This window comes from Hoplias malabaricus, chromosome 2 (assembly GCF_029633855.1).
Source record: "Hoplias malabaricus isolate fHopMal1 chromosome 2, fHopMal1.hap1, whole genome shotgun sequence".
Lineage (NCBI taxonomy): Eukaryota > Metazoa > Chordata > Actinopteri > Characiformes > Erythrinidae > Hoplias > Hoplias malabaricus.
In genome coordinates this window covers 26,223,884-26,237,427 of record NC_089801.1, presented here as the reverse complement: position 1 = coordinate 26,237,427, position 13,544 = coordinate 26,223,884, and the positions used below count along the sequence as shown (strand labels likewise).

At 37.3% G+C, this 13,544-nt stretch overlaps 3 protein-coding genes and 3 non-coding genes across 6 annotated transcripts; 1 reads left to right on the top strand and 5 right to left on the bottom strand.

Moving 5' to 3' along the window:
- Positions 1-450: 450 nt before the first annotated feature.
- surf6 (surfeit 6) lies at positions 451-3,931 on the bottom strand. The gene is made up of 5 exons (XM_066660689.1): positions 3,715-3,931; positions 3,405-3,511; positions 2,833-3,054; positions 2,651-2,733; positions 451-2,331 (listed from the first exon to the last, which is right to left on the bottom strand). The coding sequence occupies exons 2-5, from the start codon at positions 3,496-3,498 to the stop codon at positions 1,618-1,620; spliced, it is 1,113 nt and encodes a 370-aa protein (XP_066516786.1). The 5' UTR covers positions 3,499-3,511; positions 3,715-3,931; the 3' UTR covers positions 451-1,617.
- Positions 3,932-4,109: 178 nt separating this feature from the next.
- Positions 4,110-9,813, top strand: surf1 (SURF1 cytochrome c oxidase assembly factor). The gene is made up of 9 exons (XM_066661584.1): positions 4,110-4,404; positions 4,538-4,607; positions 4,815-4,942; positions 5,029-5,111; positions 6,955-7,146; positions 7,868-7,940; positions 8,654-8,816; positions 9,133-9,214; positions 9,655-9,813. Exons 1-9 carry the CDS (start codon positions 4,345-4,347, stop codon positions 9,719-9,721), a joined length of 918 nt encoding a protein of 305 aa, XP_066517681.1. The 5' UTR covers positions 4,110-4,344; the 3' UTR covers positions 9,722-9,813.
- Positions 9,814-11,099: 1,286 nt separating this feature from the next.
- rpl7a (ribosomal protein L7a) lies at positions 11,100-13,516 on the bottom strand (the record flags this gene model as incomplete). The annotated part of the gene is made up of 7 exons (XM_066653071.1): positions 11,100-11,245; positions 11,374-11,443; positions 11,649-11,779; positions 12,032-12,111; positions 12,494-12,634; positions 12,868-13,017; positions 13,375-13,516. Coding segments are annotated over 7 exons (819 nt in total), but the record flags the coding sequence as incomplete, so codon positions are not given.
- LOC136689027 (small nucleolar RNA SNORD36) lies at positions 11,516-11,587 on the bottom strand. The gene has a single exon (XR_010801706.1). It is a non-coding gene; the product is annotated as a small nucleolar RNA SNORD36 (small nucleolar RNA).
- Positions 11,883-11,959, bottom strand: LOC136689026 (small nucleolar RNA SNORD36). The gene has a single exon (XR_010801705.1). It is a non-coding gene; the product is annotated as a small nucleolar RNA SNORD36 (small nucleolar RNA).
- Positions 13,087-13,159, bottom strand: LOC136689028 (small nucleolar RNA SNORD24). The gene has a single exon (XR_010801707.1). It is a non-coding gene; the product is annotated as a small nucleolar RNA SNORD24 (small nucleolar RNA).
- Positions 13,517-13,544: the final 28 nt, after the last annotated feature.

Below are 13,544 nucleotides of genomic sequence, written 5' to 3'. Positions count from 1 at the left end.
ACTAAATAATGTCTGAATCAATATAATCAATAATAATGAGACAGCACGGCAGCACAACAGGTAGTGTCATTGTCACACAAGTCCAGAGACCTGTGGTTGTGGGTTCAAGCCTCACTCTGGGTGAATGTGTGGAGTGTTCTCCCTGTGTCTACATGGGTTTCCTCCAGGTGCTCCAGTTTCCTTCCACGGTCCAAAAATACACACTGGTAGGTGGATTGGCTACGCAAACGTGTCCATAGGAATGTGTGTGTTGCCCTGCAAAGGACTGGTGCCCATCCAGGGAATGTTCCCACCTTGCGCCCACTGATTCTGGGTAGGCTTTGGACCCTTTGTGTGGGTACAATACCAAAAAGATTTAAGAAGCATTTCTGGGTGTCAATCAAAAATGAGCATTTATTTATGTTCATTTTAAACATAGTAAAATATGTATTTACTGGATAACATCTGTGAATATCTATATAATAAACTCTTTATATGTTATCAGATATTTGGTAAAATCCAAAAAATTATCCAATCAAGATCATTAACCAGGGTGCTCCAATAGCTGAGGTTTGGATAATATATATTTCTGAAGTAGCATACAAATTTTTGTATTATATTTTTTAGAAGATAAATTGCCCAATGAAAGTATATAATACATATAAAACCAGCTGATGTGTGGATCACTCTTGGTTTCCAGAGGAAGTGTCTCATTTACCACTGCATAATCTTTCGAAGTGACACCTTAAATGATGCAAAACACAGGCTTTATTCAAACATCTCAACTCGATCCCATTGCGCTACCTGCAGTTCAACCAGTGACATGATGTCTTCTGCAAACAAACTATTCCCAGTTCAAAGGGGATTAAACACCTTGGGGCTCCTGTGTTTTCATTTCTATCCTAGAGTCACTATGGTGGCTTATCGTGGAAAATATTAGACACTTATTTCCTTCAATTTAGTTATTTGTTCCCTCAATTTAAAATTCCTTTTCAGACAGACACAAGAAACTATGCATTAGGACACATTTGATCAGTGTTAATTCCTTATTTACACATTATATCCACATTTTGATAGACGAAAACAGATGTTCGGGTAGACGTAGGAATTAATATTGATAAAACTTTGAATTTGATGGAACATAGCCATGGCCAAAATCACATCTCATTCTCAAGCAAATGATTCTGTCAAATCCAATTCATCTGCTATTGTTTTTTTCTTCAAGAAAGAATGTTTGAAAAATGAGCAAACCCAGAAAACAATAAGCAGAGTACATGATTATGCCTGTCAGCATAAAAGGCTGCCTTTTTAATTGTAATTATCTGATTAATTTAACCTATTGCATAGCTTTATTTTTATACTAATTTACTTTGTTCTGTTTTCTGCAGCAAAAGGTACAATCTTTGAATTCATCCTTTGTTTTTATTAAAAATATACAGCCTGTTTTACAATAGTTAACAATATGTAATCAATACTGTAACATTCTGAATATTTATGTAGGTTGATAGCAGAGTTTTGCAAAAAGAATAGATTAGTGGACCATCTTTGTTGACAGTGTTTTCCTTCCCAATCAGCACATTAACATGTTTGCATATTAACTTAGTAATCATCCAGCTTTGTTTCTATTTCTTTCTCATTCTATAGAGCAGCTTTCTTTAGATCCTCAGGCAGCACTCTGCCCTTTTTCCTAGCTCTCTGTTTGCGCTTTTCTACCTTGTTTTGCTTGCGTCTATTTATGTTTCTTCGTCTTTTATCTTGTCTCTGCTGTATCTTCTCAACCACTTGCTGACTCCTTTCTGCCCATTTTTTCTTCCTCTGGGCCTTCCTCTTCTCCTTCCGTTTCAATGAAGCTCGTAAGAGCTCTTCATTGTCTTTGATCTTCATGCCCTCTGCCTTGTAGAGAACATTTGTCCACCTCATCTTCTCCTCCATCTTCTTGGCTTTCTCCTCATCCTTCTCCCTCAGCTCCTCAAGATGAGCCTTCCTGGCCTCTACTCGAGACAAGAGCTGTTTATAGTTCCTCCCAGTGAGTGGGGTGAGGGTTCCTTTTATCTTTCTTTTATTCTTCTTCTCCATTAGCTTGGTTCCCTTGTCAACATACACATCCCCAACGTCCACCTTGTTGAAGAATACTGAGGTTGTATCCTTTTTGGCAGGTTTGATTTCCGCAGAATTGTCAGGAGCCACAGGCACTTCCAGCATGCTGCTTTCATTGTGCTCTTCATTGGAAGCACTCTCTGCTAACTTTTTCATACGGAACTCCTTTCTTTTCCTCTTTTTGCGCTCTCTCTCCTGCTTTCGTTTTGCCCGTCTCTTCTGAACCTCTTCTGAAAAGGGATCTTTGGGAGGGCCCTATAAAAGAAGACCCTAGTTTAATTTTCAAAAGTAAGATACAAGCAAGTGTTTAAATACACAGTAGGCTGAAATTATTGTTTATACTAGGTATTATATTACTTATGCTGATATGACTTGAGCAATATAATGGTTATTTTGATGATTAAGTGAAAAAAAAAATTCAAAGAAATGTTCTTCTGAATAAAAATCTGACGAATGCCAAAAATTAAATTTACAGAATATAAAGACTCAGCTCTATATTAAGGATACAGTCATTTGAGCAGTACATTGGTCTATTACTTTTTCCACTTTAGATCCTTCTTTTTGGTTTATATACCTGTCCACGAAACTCCTCAATCTTCTGGTGAAGTCTTTTCTTTAAAATATCGACTGCATTAAACTCCCCCTCTGAGTTTGCACCTTGAAAATGAATTAAACAAGTTAAATATACAAGAACACTGAATTCACTATGGTCTAAGAAATTTCACTTATTTATTTAAATTTAGGCTCTTGGCTTACCTTTTGTTTTCTGCTGTATGTGCACCCGATTCCCATTATGAGCTTTGGCCTGGGAAGTATTTTGTACAGTGCTGGTTGCCTTCGGTGATGTTTTCTGAATGCCCTTCAGGGCTGGCTTCTTATCATTGTTGTTCAGATTATTTCCTTTATTAAGTTTCTGTTTCTTCTTTTGTTTTTTTTCGGGTGGACCACCTTTACTATCCGCAGCACCTCGAAATGGAACTGAGAAGAAGAATAAGTGTTATTGGGTCAAAACTAATATAAGAATTCAGTACTGCCGTTAAGGGATAAGATTTACCTTGTAAAAATGTAATCATAAAAACTGATCAATATTCACCATGAGTACCAATTCTTGTCTAACAATACTATGTGTAACCTTGTAGAGATTGTGGGTATTTTTTAAATCCAGTGTTAAACTGCGTTGGGTCACAACTGCATGATGTCATAATCATAAACCTTGAACTGTTTGCAAAATACTATTCGATAAGCCTCACAACTGAGCATGATTTCCTTTAATGAGCCAAGACAATTGATAGTGTCACACAGCGAATTTAACTTTAATGGGACTCTACCATATGCCCTCTTCTTGGGTTCTTGAGGTTGGGTATGGCATACTTTACGAGTCAGCTTCTCCAAGTAGTCGTACTTTTCTGCGAGACTGGACATCGTAACCTAAAGCCTAAACAAATGACAAAATAGACAAGACCAGACAAAAAAATCAGATACATAATCAATGCACGAAGCTTCACGAACCAAACTGTACAATTACAAATCGAAAAATAAAGATGAAGACAACAGAAATCATCTCGCCCTATTTATGTCAGTCTCTAAACAATTTACATTAAAAAATAAAAGTAAGAGTCGGTTCCTTGGTATATTTACCTGAGTAACAATATCCCACAATGACTGAAGCTAAGAATCTAATGCAAACGGGCTAAAGGAAAAGGACATAAATATATTTTACATCACGTTTATCTTTCTTTCATTTCAAAACTGAAAGCGTTCTAATTTCTGACATTTTCACCGTAAAAAGAAAAAAACTATTTAAAAACAGCTCCAAGTCTTCCCACGTGCTTAACAAAACGCATGCGCACAACTGTTTTTCTTCCGGATAGTGTTACAGTGAAAACGTTCCCTCTGAACACAAACACACACGCGCACGCGCACACGCACGCGCCGAATCCGAATTGTCTCTGTACTCCCTACATAGTGCAGTTCGTGAGTTAAAAAAAATATATAAATATTATTCGTTCCAGTTGCGCGGTATGTCCTGCTGTAACGTGTGCTGTTGTGGATGAATTCCAGATATTTCGTAAATTTGTAAATATTATTATTATCTGTTTAGATGTTGCCTAAGATCCACTATTTTAAGACATGTATAGAGTTTCTATTGCCCTACATAGGACATATGGGGCTGTTTGAGATTGAACCATCAGTAGCGTTGTGTTGGTGAATTGACCTGTTCACATTAAATAGACATCCAAGACAGCGGAGTTTTCAGATTTTGGAATAATGACTGTCTTTAATTCCATTCTTACATTATGTAAAAATGGCAGGATTATGAGCATTAATGTAAGTTACTTCTCACATTAATTATTATTATTAAACATATTTCTTGCTAGTTAGCAAAAGTAAACCAAATTACAAGACATTTGTCTGTGTGTATTAGTTTTATAGTAACTTCTGTCATTTATTTTTTCCCCAGGCCTATACAGTGATTCCTAGGAGAAATCTTTTTTATGGGCCAAGACAGGACATGTTCAAATGTAAAAAGGGTAGGTATAAGCAAATGTTTTCTTGTTAAGCATTTAGATGTGCATTGTATGAAAGTGTCTCCCAATTTGTGTCAGAATATAACACTTTTGTTTAGGCACTGAATGTATCCAGACAGCTCTTATAATTAGTGAATTAAATAATAAAAACAGTTAACTCCACTCTGCTATCTGACAGTTATGTGTATGAATTTTTGTTGTATTTTGCAGTTGAAATTATTAACGTAAGTCGAGAGTTCAGTGGCACTGCTGGGCAGGCAGAGAAACGTGAAGACTCTTTAATAAAATGGCTCCTTCTGCTGATTCCTGTCACTACATTTGGCCTTGGAACATGGCAGGTAGTCTCATTAATCCTTTAAGTCAACATAAATCTCACGGGCCAGGATTTGTCACATTTTTTTAACACCATTCATATGTGTTTTAGGTGAAGCGCAGGCAGTGGAAGCTAAAGCTGATAGAAGAGCTGCAATGTTTAACTACTGCAGAGCCAATTCCACTGCCTTCAGAGTGAGTTTGTCAGCTTTGTCCTACCCTATTCAAAACTCACAAAGACTTGCAATTTAGTACGATAATCTGTGATATGATTATTTTATTTTATTTTTTAATTTAGTGATATGTCTTAGCTCAGAATAGTGAGTATTTTTAATCATAAATGTTGATATATGATAATTTTCTTGAACATCTGTCTAAAAGCTAAAATTAAACAGTTTTAAAAGGTGTAGAAGTTGACACTGCATTGATCTCCCTTAGCACTATAGAGAAATATTAATTTCAAGAGATTTACAAATGCTGTCCAAGGCACTTTTTTTGGGTAGGCCAATAGAAAGAACTTGTAAGTAATTTATCATGTTGGAAGTAATCACCTGGATGAGATCCTAAGCTGGCATAAACAGAAACAGTGCTGAATTTTATAGTAATTCAAAGATTAAGAAACAGGGATGGGTATTTCAGTCAGATTGGTTTAAATTACTTTTTGTGGCATAAATAAATTAATGCCACATATACCCAGTTTATTTGGGTTTAATGCACTGGTTCAGTCTTAGTTTTAGGTTTTATTTTTAAAAGGGACTTCACAAAATCCATTTTCAAGGACCTTGGCAAGACACATTACACAAGGCACACATTACTATTTGCAGTAGTGTTTTATAGCAATTGAATACATATTTTAAAAATATTTTTTGTGTGTGTTATGTATCCTCAAGTAAATTATAGCGCTGACATATATTTCATGCAGGACAGTTTTTATGACCTTCCTGCCTGAAAAAGAGACAAATCCACAGCATTTTCTTTTATGTAAAATATACTCAGGGCATTTCAGATTTATTTAAAGAGCAGTTTTACATGTGGTGTTGTCACAAACAACTTTACACAGTTCCATGTCCTAGCCCCTAATGCATAAGCTGATGCAATATCAGGCAAAGAACTCCCTCAGAGAATAAGGAATAAAATTTTAGAAGACTCCAAGTGTAACCCATCCTCCAAATGAAACCAGAGCTAAACAATCAAAGAGCAGTATAAAAGAGTGAGTGAAGACTTAGTTATAATTACTGTAGGTCATTATAACACCATGTTCTGAGTGTGTTAAGTGGAGGTATACTGAGAGGCACAGTTATAGATATAGTGAACAATTATAGTTAAAGCCCAGTCTCACTGGTAAGTTGGTGGTGTGAAGGTGAAACATTTGGCACATGAAGAAGGCTCCCCGGTAGATGAGCAGGGATCATAAATCTTATGATCAGGAACCATAAATCTTGAGGTGTGTTCTGGGAATGTGTAGGTGCTGTCTCAGAGGCAAAGCTAGCTCGTGGTGCTAAATAGTATCCCCAATTTAGACAGTCTTTCTCCAGCATCAGGTCTAAGAGAAAGGGCAGATGTTGTGCTAAGCAGAGAATGGCACACTCCAGGTGACCAAACAGTATATGAAATATTTGAGTAACTAAATTAAAACAGCGTAACTTAAAAAGGAGAGCCAGAAATGTAGCATGGGCACGAGGACCTCCTGGGATATCAGTGCACAACTGCCAACAAACCAGAGTGAATGTGTGAGGGCAGTGGGATGTCAAAACAATCAACTCAGATTGCCACAATTTTCTCTGTACATGAAACCATAGACCTGCACAACTTATCTAATGGGAACCTAGTTACCAAATGCTTGACGTACCTTTTTAAGCAGGCGTTTGGATATTTTTTTGTGTTGTGTGCTTGTGTCTGTGGAAAGTGCTGTATAAATAAATTTCACTTGCTTGCTTTCTTGTCAAAATAAGTTGTTTTTTTTAACAGAGACTGCAAAATCACTGTTTAGTCTTCTTAAACTTGTGTATATATTGTTTTTTGTGTGCTCATATTTCAGTCCAATGGAGCTGAAGGATCTGGAGTACAGACGTGTGAAGGTTCGTGGGCGGTTTGATCACTTTCGAGAGCTCTATATCCTCCCCCGTTCTCCAGTAGATCCTGTAAGGGAGGCTCACGAGGCAGGAAGGCTGTCCTCTAGTGCGGAGAGTGGAGCTAATGTCATCACACCATTCTACTGCACTGACCTTGGGTTTGTACAACCAGAACATATATATTGAAGTCTATTACCTATAACTTCTTGGGGCAGTTGTGGCTTTAAGGTTACAGTAGCAAGCTTGAGACCACATGGTTGCTGGTTCAATTTCCAGGACCGGCAGGAAAAAAAATCCATTCACAGCTGTAGTGCCCTTGAGCAAGGCATCTAACCCAAACTGCTCCCCGGGTGCCGAGGTGGTTGGCAGCCCACTGCTCCGACTGTCAGTTTTCACTGCCCCTAGTGTGTGTAAAGAATTGCTCACTAGTGTGTGTTTTGTATTCACTGCCACAGAGGGGTTAAGTGTAGAGAAGCAATTTCCGTGAGGGGATTATTAAAGGTGATTCCTCTTTCAGATCTGGAACTTATCTTACAGCATCATTACGTAACCTTATTAAACTTTTTGAAACTGAAGGCAATCAAATCCTCAGCAATGTTCCATTACATTATTTATGTATAAGATATTTGACTAGTTTGCAGAAATAAGCATTAGATGCAATTATTTACCAACTCTGTGATATGGAGTTTGTTTTCTTTAAAATTGATCTGGAGAATGTCCTTGGAACCTTATGAAAAATTCCTACTACTTTCTAATAGAGAAACATGTCTAAATATCAGCTTCAGCTTACTTTGAACTGTTTCTTTAAATGAAATGAAACACATGCTATAGAAACAACAGATTTATTTTCTTTTTTATTTATGTTTTTCCATGTGTCAGGATCACGATCTTGGTGAACAGAGGTTATGTCCCTAAAAATAAAATAAAGCCAGAAACCCGGACTGGGGGCCAGGTAATTATTATACTACTACATAATTTGTTAGCAGCTGTCATTACAATATGCAAATCATTTAAACCCTATATTTAATTGATAATAGTACACAGACAACAAATCAAATGATGAAATTGAGAAACTTAATTAAAAAAAATATATATATGATTTCGTTTTGAATTTGATGCCTGTAATATGCTTAGAAATTTGGAACAGGCTCATATTTACCAGTGTGTGGCATCACCACTACTTTTAAAAACACTGTGTTCGGGAACTGAGGAGACTAATTGATTTAGTTCTTAAAATTTAGAACATGTGTTTTTGTTTGATATAAGATTTCAGCTGCTCATCATTTAGTGTCTCTGTAATAGTTTAGTTATAGTTTCATGTACTGTGTGTCTTCAGTGCGTCTGAACTAGTTTAATGGTGTTACATCAAGTGAAAATAAAGAGCACAAATAACAGGTGGAAAATATAAAGCTGTAAGTTTTAACAGTTCACATGCAATAATGCACCATAATTTTTACATATTCTTGTACTTGTGTGTGTACTTTTACCTTATTATCATATATAGTTGATTTATCGTATTATCATATATAGCAACTATTGCTGCTGACTGTTTTAATGAGAAACCTATCAATGCTGGTTTTTATTTTACGATCTGGTTTACAGTTTTGCCAAAGAAATTAGGTTTGTTTGTAATCATATTAAGTGTTTACGTGTTCCATCTGTAAGGTGACAGAAGAAGTGGACTTGGTGGGTGTGGTGCGTTTGACAGAACAGAGGAAACCCTTTGTCCCTCAGAACAATGTGGAGGCAAATCGGTGGCACTACCGAGATTTGGAGGCCATGGCAAAGGCTACAGGTGCTGAGCAGATCTTCATTGATGCGGTGCTAGGTAAGAGCTAAGCTTATAAGATTTCCTATTCAAAAATGATATTCATAATTTCCCAGTGACATCACATTTACAGCAGAAGTGCATCTAGTGGCTGGGATTTAGGCTTAAATCTCATATGTAGAGAAAGAGCTTATCTTTGTACCTTGAACAAACTGATGTCTCACCAAGCTGAATTTGTGTGATTACCTGACAGAGTTGAAGACTGATATGGCTGGACTAAACTGTTGAATGTTATGTAAATGAGATATAGGTTGTCACAGAAATGGCTAGTTTTTTTTAAGCTGAAACAGCAACTAAATGGGAAACATCCTTGCAGAAAGTACAGTACCAGGAGGACCAGTAGGAGGCCAGACGAGAGTAACCCTGCGGAATGAACACATGCAATACATTCTTACATGGTAAACCATCAACCTTTATTAGTTTTATATTGTATATTCTAAGTCTCTCAGCAGACATATACTACTACTGTAATTGTAAAAGTTAAATTTTAGATATGCAATTTGGCCAAAAGTGCATTCCTCTAAAGTGAGGCATATTTCAAGGGCATTTGTCACTTTTGCTGCAGTATTGGTTTCTACACTTTGGTAAGGATTACAGTCTATGTCTGCATGAGTACATTTTACTTATATTGAATAAATTGGACATTTAATGTCTATAAACCTTTGAAAATAATTTATTAGTTTTAATAGTTTTTAATAGTTAATAGTTTTAATAGCAAATAATAGGATGTGGTCCATACTAGCAAACCATTGTTTAAGCATGCATCACTAAATCAATTATTATTTTTTTCATGCTGTCCATCTACTATAGATCTGATTTCACTTTCTGTCCCATCTAGGTATGGACTATGTGCAGCCACTACATACATGTGGTATGTGAAGTTCATCAAGCGGGTTGTTGTATGATTGCATCCAAACACTCTCCTGGCAAAGGTTTTATACAGAATATACTAAATAAATCTTCTGAATATGCAAAGTCACAATCTGAAACTGGTAATGATTTTATGTGGAAAATCTTTTGCCAGCTAGTAGCTGATCTTATTCAGTGAACAGCCTTCACGGCATTCTTGAATATATAGCCAATTTCATGTTTTCCAAAAACATTAGACTTGTGTCTAGAGCACAGACTGGAGCGCTAGCAAAGGGTGAGGAAGGTTTTGATTGTTGCCTTAAATGCTTCAACTATACTGTATGTATAAGTACATACTGCAGCTACATGTGTTCTTCAACCACTTGCAGATATGGAATACTCACACTCAGGATATTAAACCAGCTTCTTTTACTTGGTAAGATGCAAAATTAAACAGTAACATACTTTTATAGCTGAATATTCAAGTTTAATTTCACAATTATTGGCATGTTTTTACGAAATCACAGATTGTCAAGACACCAAACAAAAAGCAGGATGCCTTAAACACTAAATCTAAAATATGGGTGGAAAAGAGTCAATGTTTGCAACAGAACAGCAATAAATTGGCTGAATGAAATGTTATATCTTGTTGTCATATCAAAAACTAGCATTAACATGTAAACTTGAAAATAAGGCTAGTGGCTATGGAATGGAGTCCTGGGGGGAACCATGACTCCATGGAGAAATTTAAATTTTTATTCAATTGGGGAGCAGTGGGTATTAACACCATAAATCTATGCCCATCTAATTGAAAAATTTGGATATTAAGTCATTTTCTGGATAATACACCAACAGCTTTTCTTCTGGAAAGGTGTACTATGGAAGCAATCAGGCCACATCTATAGGCTTGAATTTATGCTAGAAAACATGTCCATACCAAGGATCCCTCCTACAAACTTGAATTAACATTTAACAAAAGTTGGAACCAGACTGATGTAGGGTTAGGGATAGTATTAATTTTGCCAATTCAGGATGTCAGAAGCCTACAAAAATTCTTCCCCACCTTCAACATGGCACAATTTTCCTTAAGTTGTACTGTGCCATTTAACATTGAATGTCAGGCATAATTCAGATGCCAAATAACTTCAGCACAGAATTGGCCATCTATTTTATAGCATACATGGCCAGACAGTGTGGTAAGGGCTGTAGTTATTTTAAAAATTAACAGGTTTTATTTCCCCCAGAAAAAATTAAGCTTGAGGTCTTGAATCTTAAGAGTTCAGCTACTTATATGCCCTATCAACTGAGCAAACCTCCCAGATGGCATCCATCTGGCACTACAATCTGATTTGACTTATGGGTTTACTTAGGCTTCAAAATATTCCATTTGATAGACAAACAATTAAGAGAACAAACTGACCACCCAACAAGGGACATCTTTTACTTTTTTATTGTTACAGAAAGGTGTGGTAGGTTTAGCCAAGCTTGGTAGCAAGCTCCTTGGCCTTTGCCTTCTCAAGTTTAACAACACGTGCCGTTGACTTAGGACCCATGACGTTTCCTCCCCAATGACGGCGTATCTGAGAGAGGAGAGAAGTACATTAAAATGTTGCCTTTGGTGGAATTTCTGCAAGAACTTTGAAAGAAAATGTAATTCAATAGAACTGTTAGGAAAGTACTTCATAGCAATAATCACAGTCAAACTGACCTCCTCATATCTGTCATTGTAGTTGGTCTTGATAGCCTCCACCAGTTTAGCCAGAGCAGCTCTGTCCTCACTAGAAGATGGGAAAAGTGTCACTGTTTTGATCCTTTATCTTATTGAAACATGCATCAATTCATCAATAAACCTTGCTCAGTGTTAAAAAGCTCATTTGGAACTACATGGTGGTTCAGGTGAAGAAATTCAGACATCACAGCTGAGGTCGAGTACGTTTTTGAAAAGGAGGGAAATTGTTTTAATGAAAAATTCCTGCTACTCACGGATTTGTCTGTGTAAAGCAGACAGTAGTGCAGGTCTTCCTGTGCACCAGTCTGCCCAGCCTGGCCTTTCCTTTGATGATGCAGTAAGGGACACCCATCTTGCGACACAAAGCAGGAAGGAACACGACCAGCTACACACACAAACACAATTAAGGTAGTTGGTTAATTTTAAAGTGCAGATACATCACTGGCCTTAGGCAAACCACTCCCACAGTAAAGAACTACATTGTAGTTGTTGCTCAGGGTTAAAAAGCTCGTGTTTTTGATCTTCACGGTAAATTCAGGTGAAGAAATTCAAAGCATCATTGCAAACAACCACAGCTCCCCTAATAAACTTGCATAATACTGAATCTTTTTCAAATAAGGGAATTTTGTGCAGTCACCTCAATTGGATCTACATCATGGGCGATCACAACCAGCTGCGCCTTCTTACTCTCCACTAGTGAGGTCACCGTGTTTACACCTGGGGGGAAAAAATGCAATACAATATTCAACTACAGAAAAACAAGTCCAGCAAGTAATCTGTTGCATATTAAGTGCACATCAGATCTCCCAAAAGACTAGAGTGTAGTTATACTGCATAGAGAAAGTGCCACAAATACAGCAATTAGCTCCACATAAAGCAATGCGTTCTGGGCATGCACGTCCTAGGCGCAGAACACAACCAAAATTAAAAGTTACACAACCTGAAGCACTTGCAGCTCAAGACTTAATTCATACATCAGTCCTAACTAAAAACCTTGATAGCAACATCTAAATGGTAAGTATCTTTTTTTTGAGCAAGTTATTTAAAAAAGGTACTATATCACTAGTCTCTGACTCACTTAAGAACATACAATCCTTACCTGCACGGAGAACTGGTGGACGCTTGGTGGGAGTGTCTCCCTTTCCAGCAGCCTTTTGTTCAGCACGAGCCAGCAGCCTGCGCTTCTTCTCTTGTTTTGTCTCAGGTCTGTATTTGTGAGCCAGTTTGAACAGCTGAGTGGCTAGAGAATAGATAATATACCTATCAGTTGAAAGTTAACTAGTACTTAAACGGAATTATGGTGTAGTATAACTTGATTAAGATGTTATACAAAACAGTGATCTTGCTGGAAAAGAGTCAGATTACAATATTTATATAACGTGAAACAATACTGATCTAAAGTTACAAACTGGACCTTGAACAAATCTAGACAGCTGCTGCACATTCCAATACCAACAGCCTTTAATCACTTACCAGTCTGGCGGTCCAGTGCCTGGGTGAACTGGTTGATTGCAGGGGGGACCTTTAAGCGCTTGTAGAGAATTGACCGCTGGCGCTGCAGGCGAACATACCTTGGCCATTTAACAAATCGGGTGAGGTCTCGCTTTGGCTGGATGTCCTGACCTGGTAAGACAAGAAATTGAGTTTGTGAGTATTTTTTTAGTACCACACAAATCTAAATCAATGTCAATGTGCATCAGCGATCTTGGTGGAAGAATGTCTGCATTGTTGATAAGATAGCAAATATTCTGTTACATCATCTGCACCACAACTGGGCCAAAGTGCCTGACACCTGAACACCTCCAGGGGTGATTTCCCAAACAAGAATCAAGACAATTCCTGAACTACAAATTAATCAGTGTTTTTCCATTGAGAAAGACAGACAAGAAAACTTGAAACTACAGGAGAAAACTCAATTCCTGTCTGGGAAAATGTCTTAAAGCTAGGCAATGCACAATTTCAAACTGTAATTTTACGCACCAATGCCAAAGTTCTTAGGTCGCTTCTCAAAAAGGGGGTTCACAACCTTCTTAACTTCATGCTTCTTGGCCACTGAAGGGGCAGGTGCCACCTTCTTCCCCTTGGCCTTCTTTCCTTTAGGCTGAAAAGAAATGCAGTGATATTGTTAGATGATTAGGCACAAAACGCAA

What these genes read in the sequence shown, in the direction of transcription:
- surf6 (XM_066660689.1), bottom strand. Translation starts at nt 3,498, where the DNA reads ATGTCCAGTCTCGCAGAAAAGTACGACTACTTGGAGAAGCTGACTCGT. An exon ending in ACCCAAGAAGAGGGCATATG is followed by an intron (nt 3,055 to 3,404) that starts GTAGAGTCCCAT and finishes TCTTCTTCTCAG; the next exon opens with TTCCATTTCGAGGTGCTGCG. An exon ending in TTGAGGAGTTTCGTGGACAG is followed by an intron (nt 2,332 to 2,650) that starts GTATATAAACCA and finishes CTTCTTTTATAG; the next exon opens with GGCCCTCCCAAAGATCCCTT.
- surf1 (XM_066661584.1), top strand. Translation starts at nt 4,345, where the DNA reads ATGACTGTCTTTAATTCCATTCTTACATTATGTAAAAATGGCAGGATT. An exon ending in CATGTTCAAATGTAAAAAGG is followed by an intron (nt 4,608 to 4,814) that starts GTAGGTATAAGC and finishes TGTATTTTGCAG; the next exon opens with TTGAAATTATTAACGTAAGT. An exon ending in AAACCCGGACTGGGGGCCAG is followed by an intron (nt 7,941 to 8,653) that starts GTAATTATTATA and finishes TCCATCTGTAAG; the next exon opens with GTGACAGAAGAAGTGGACTT.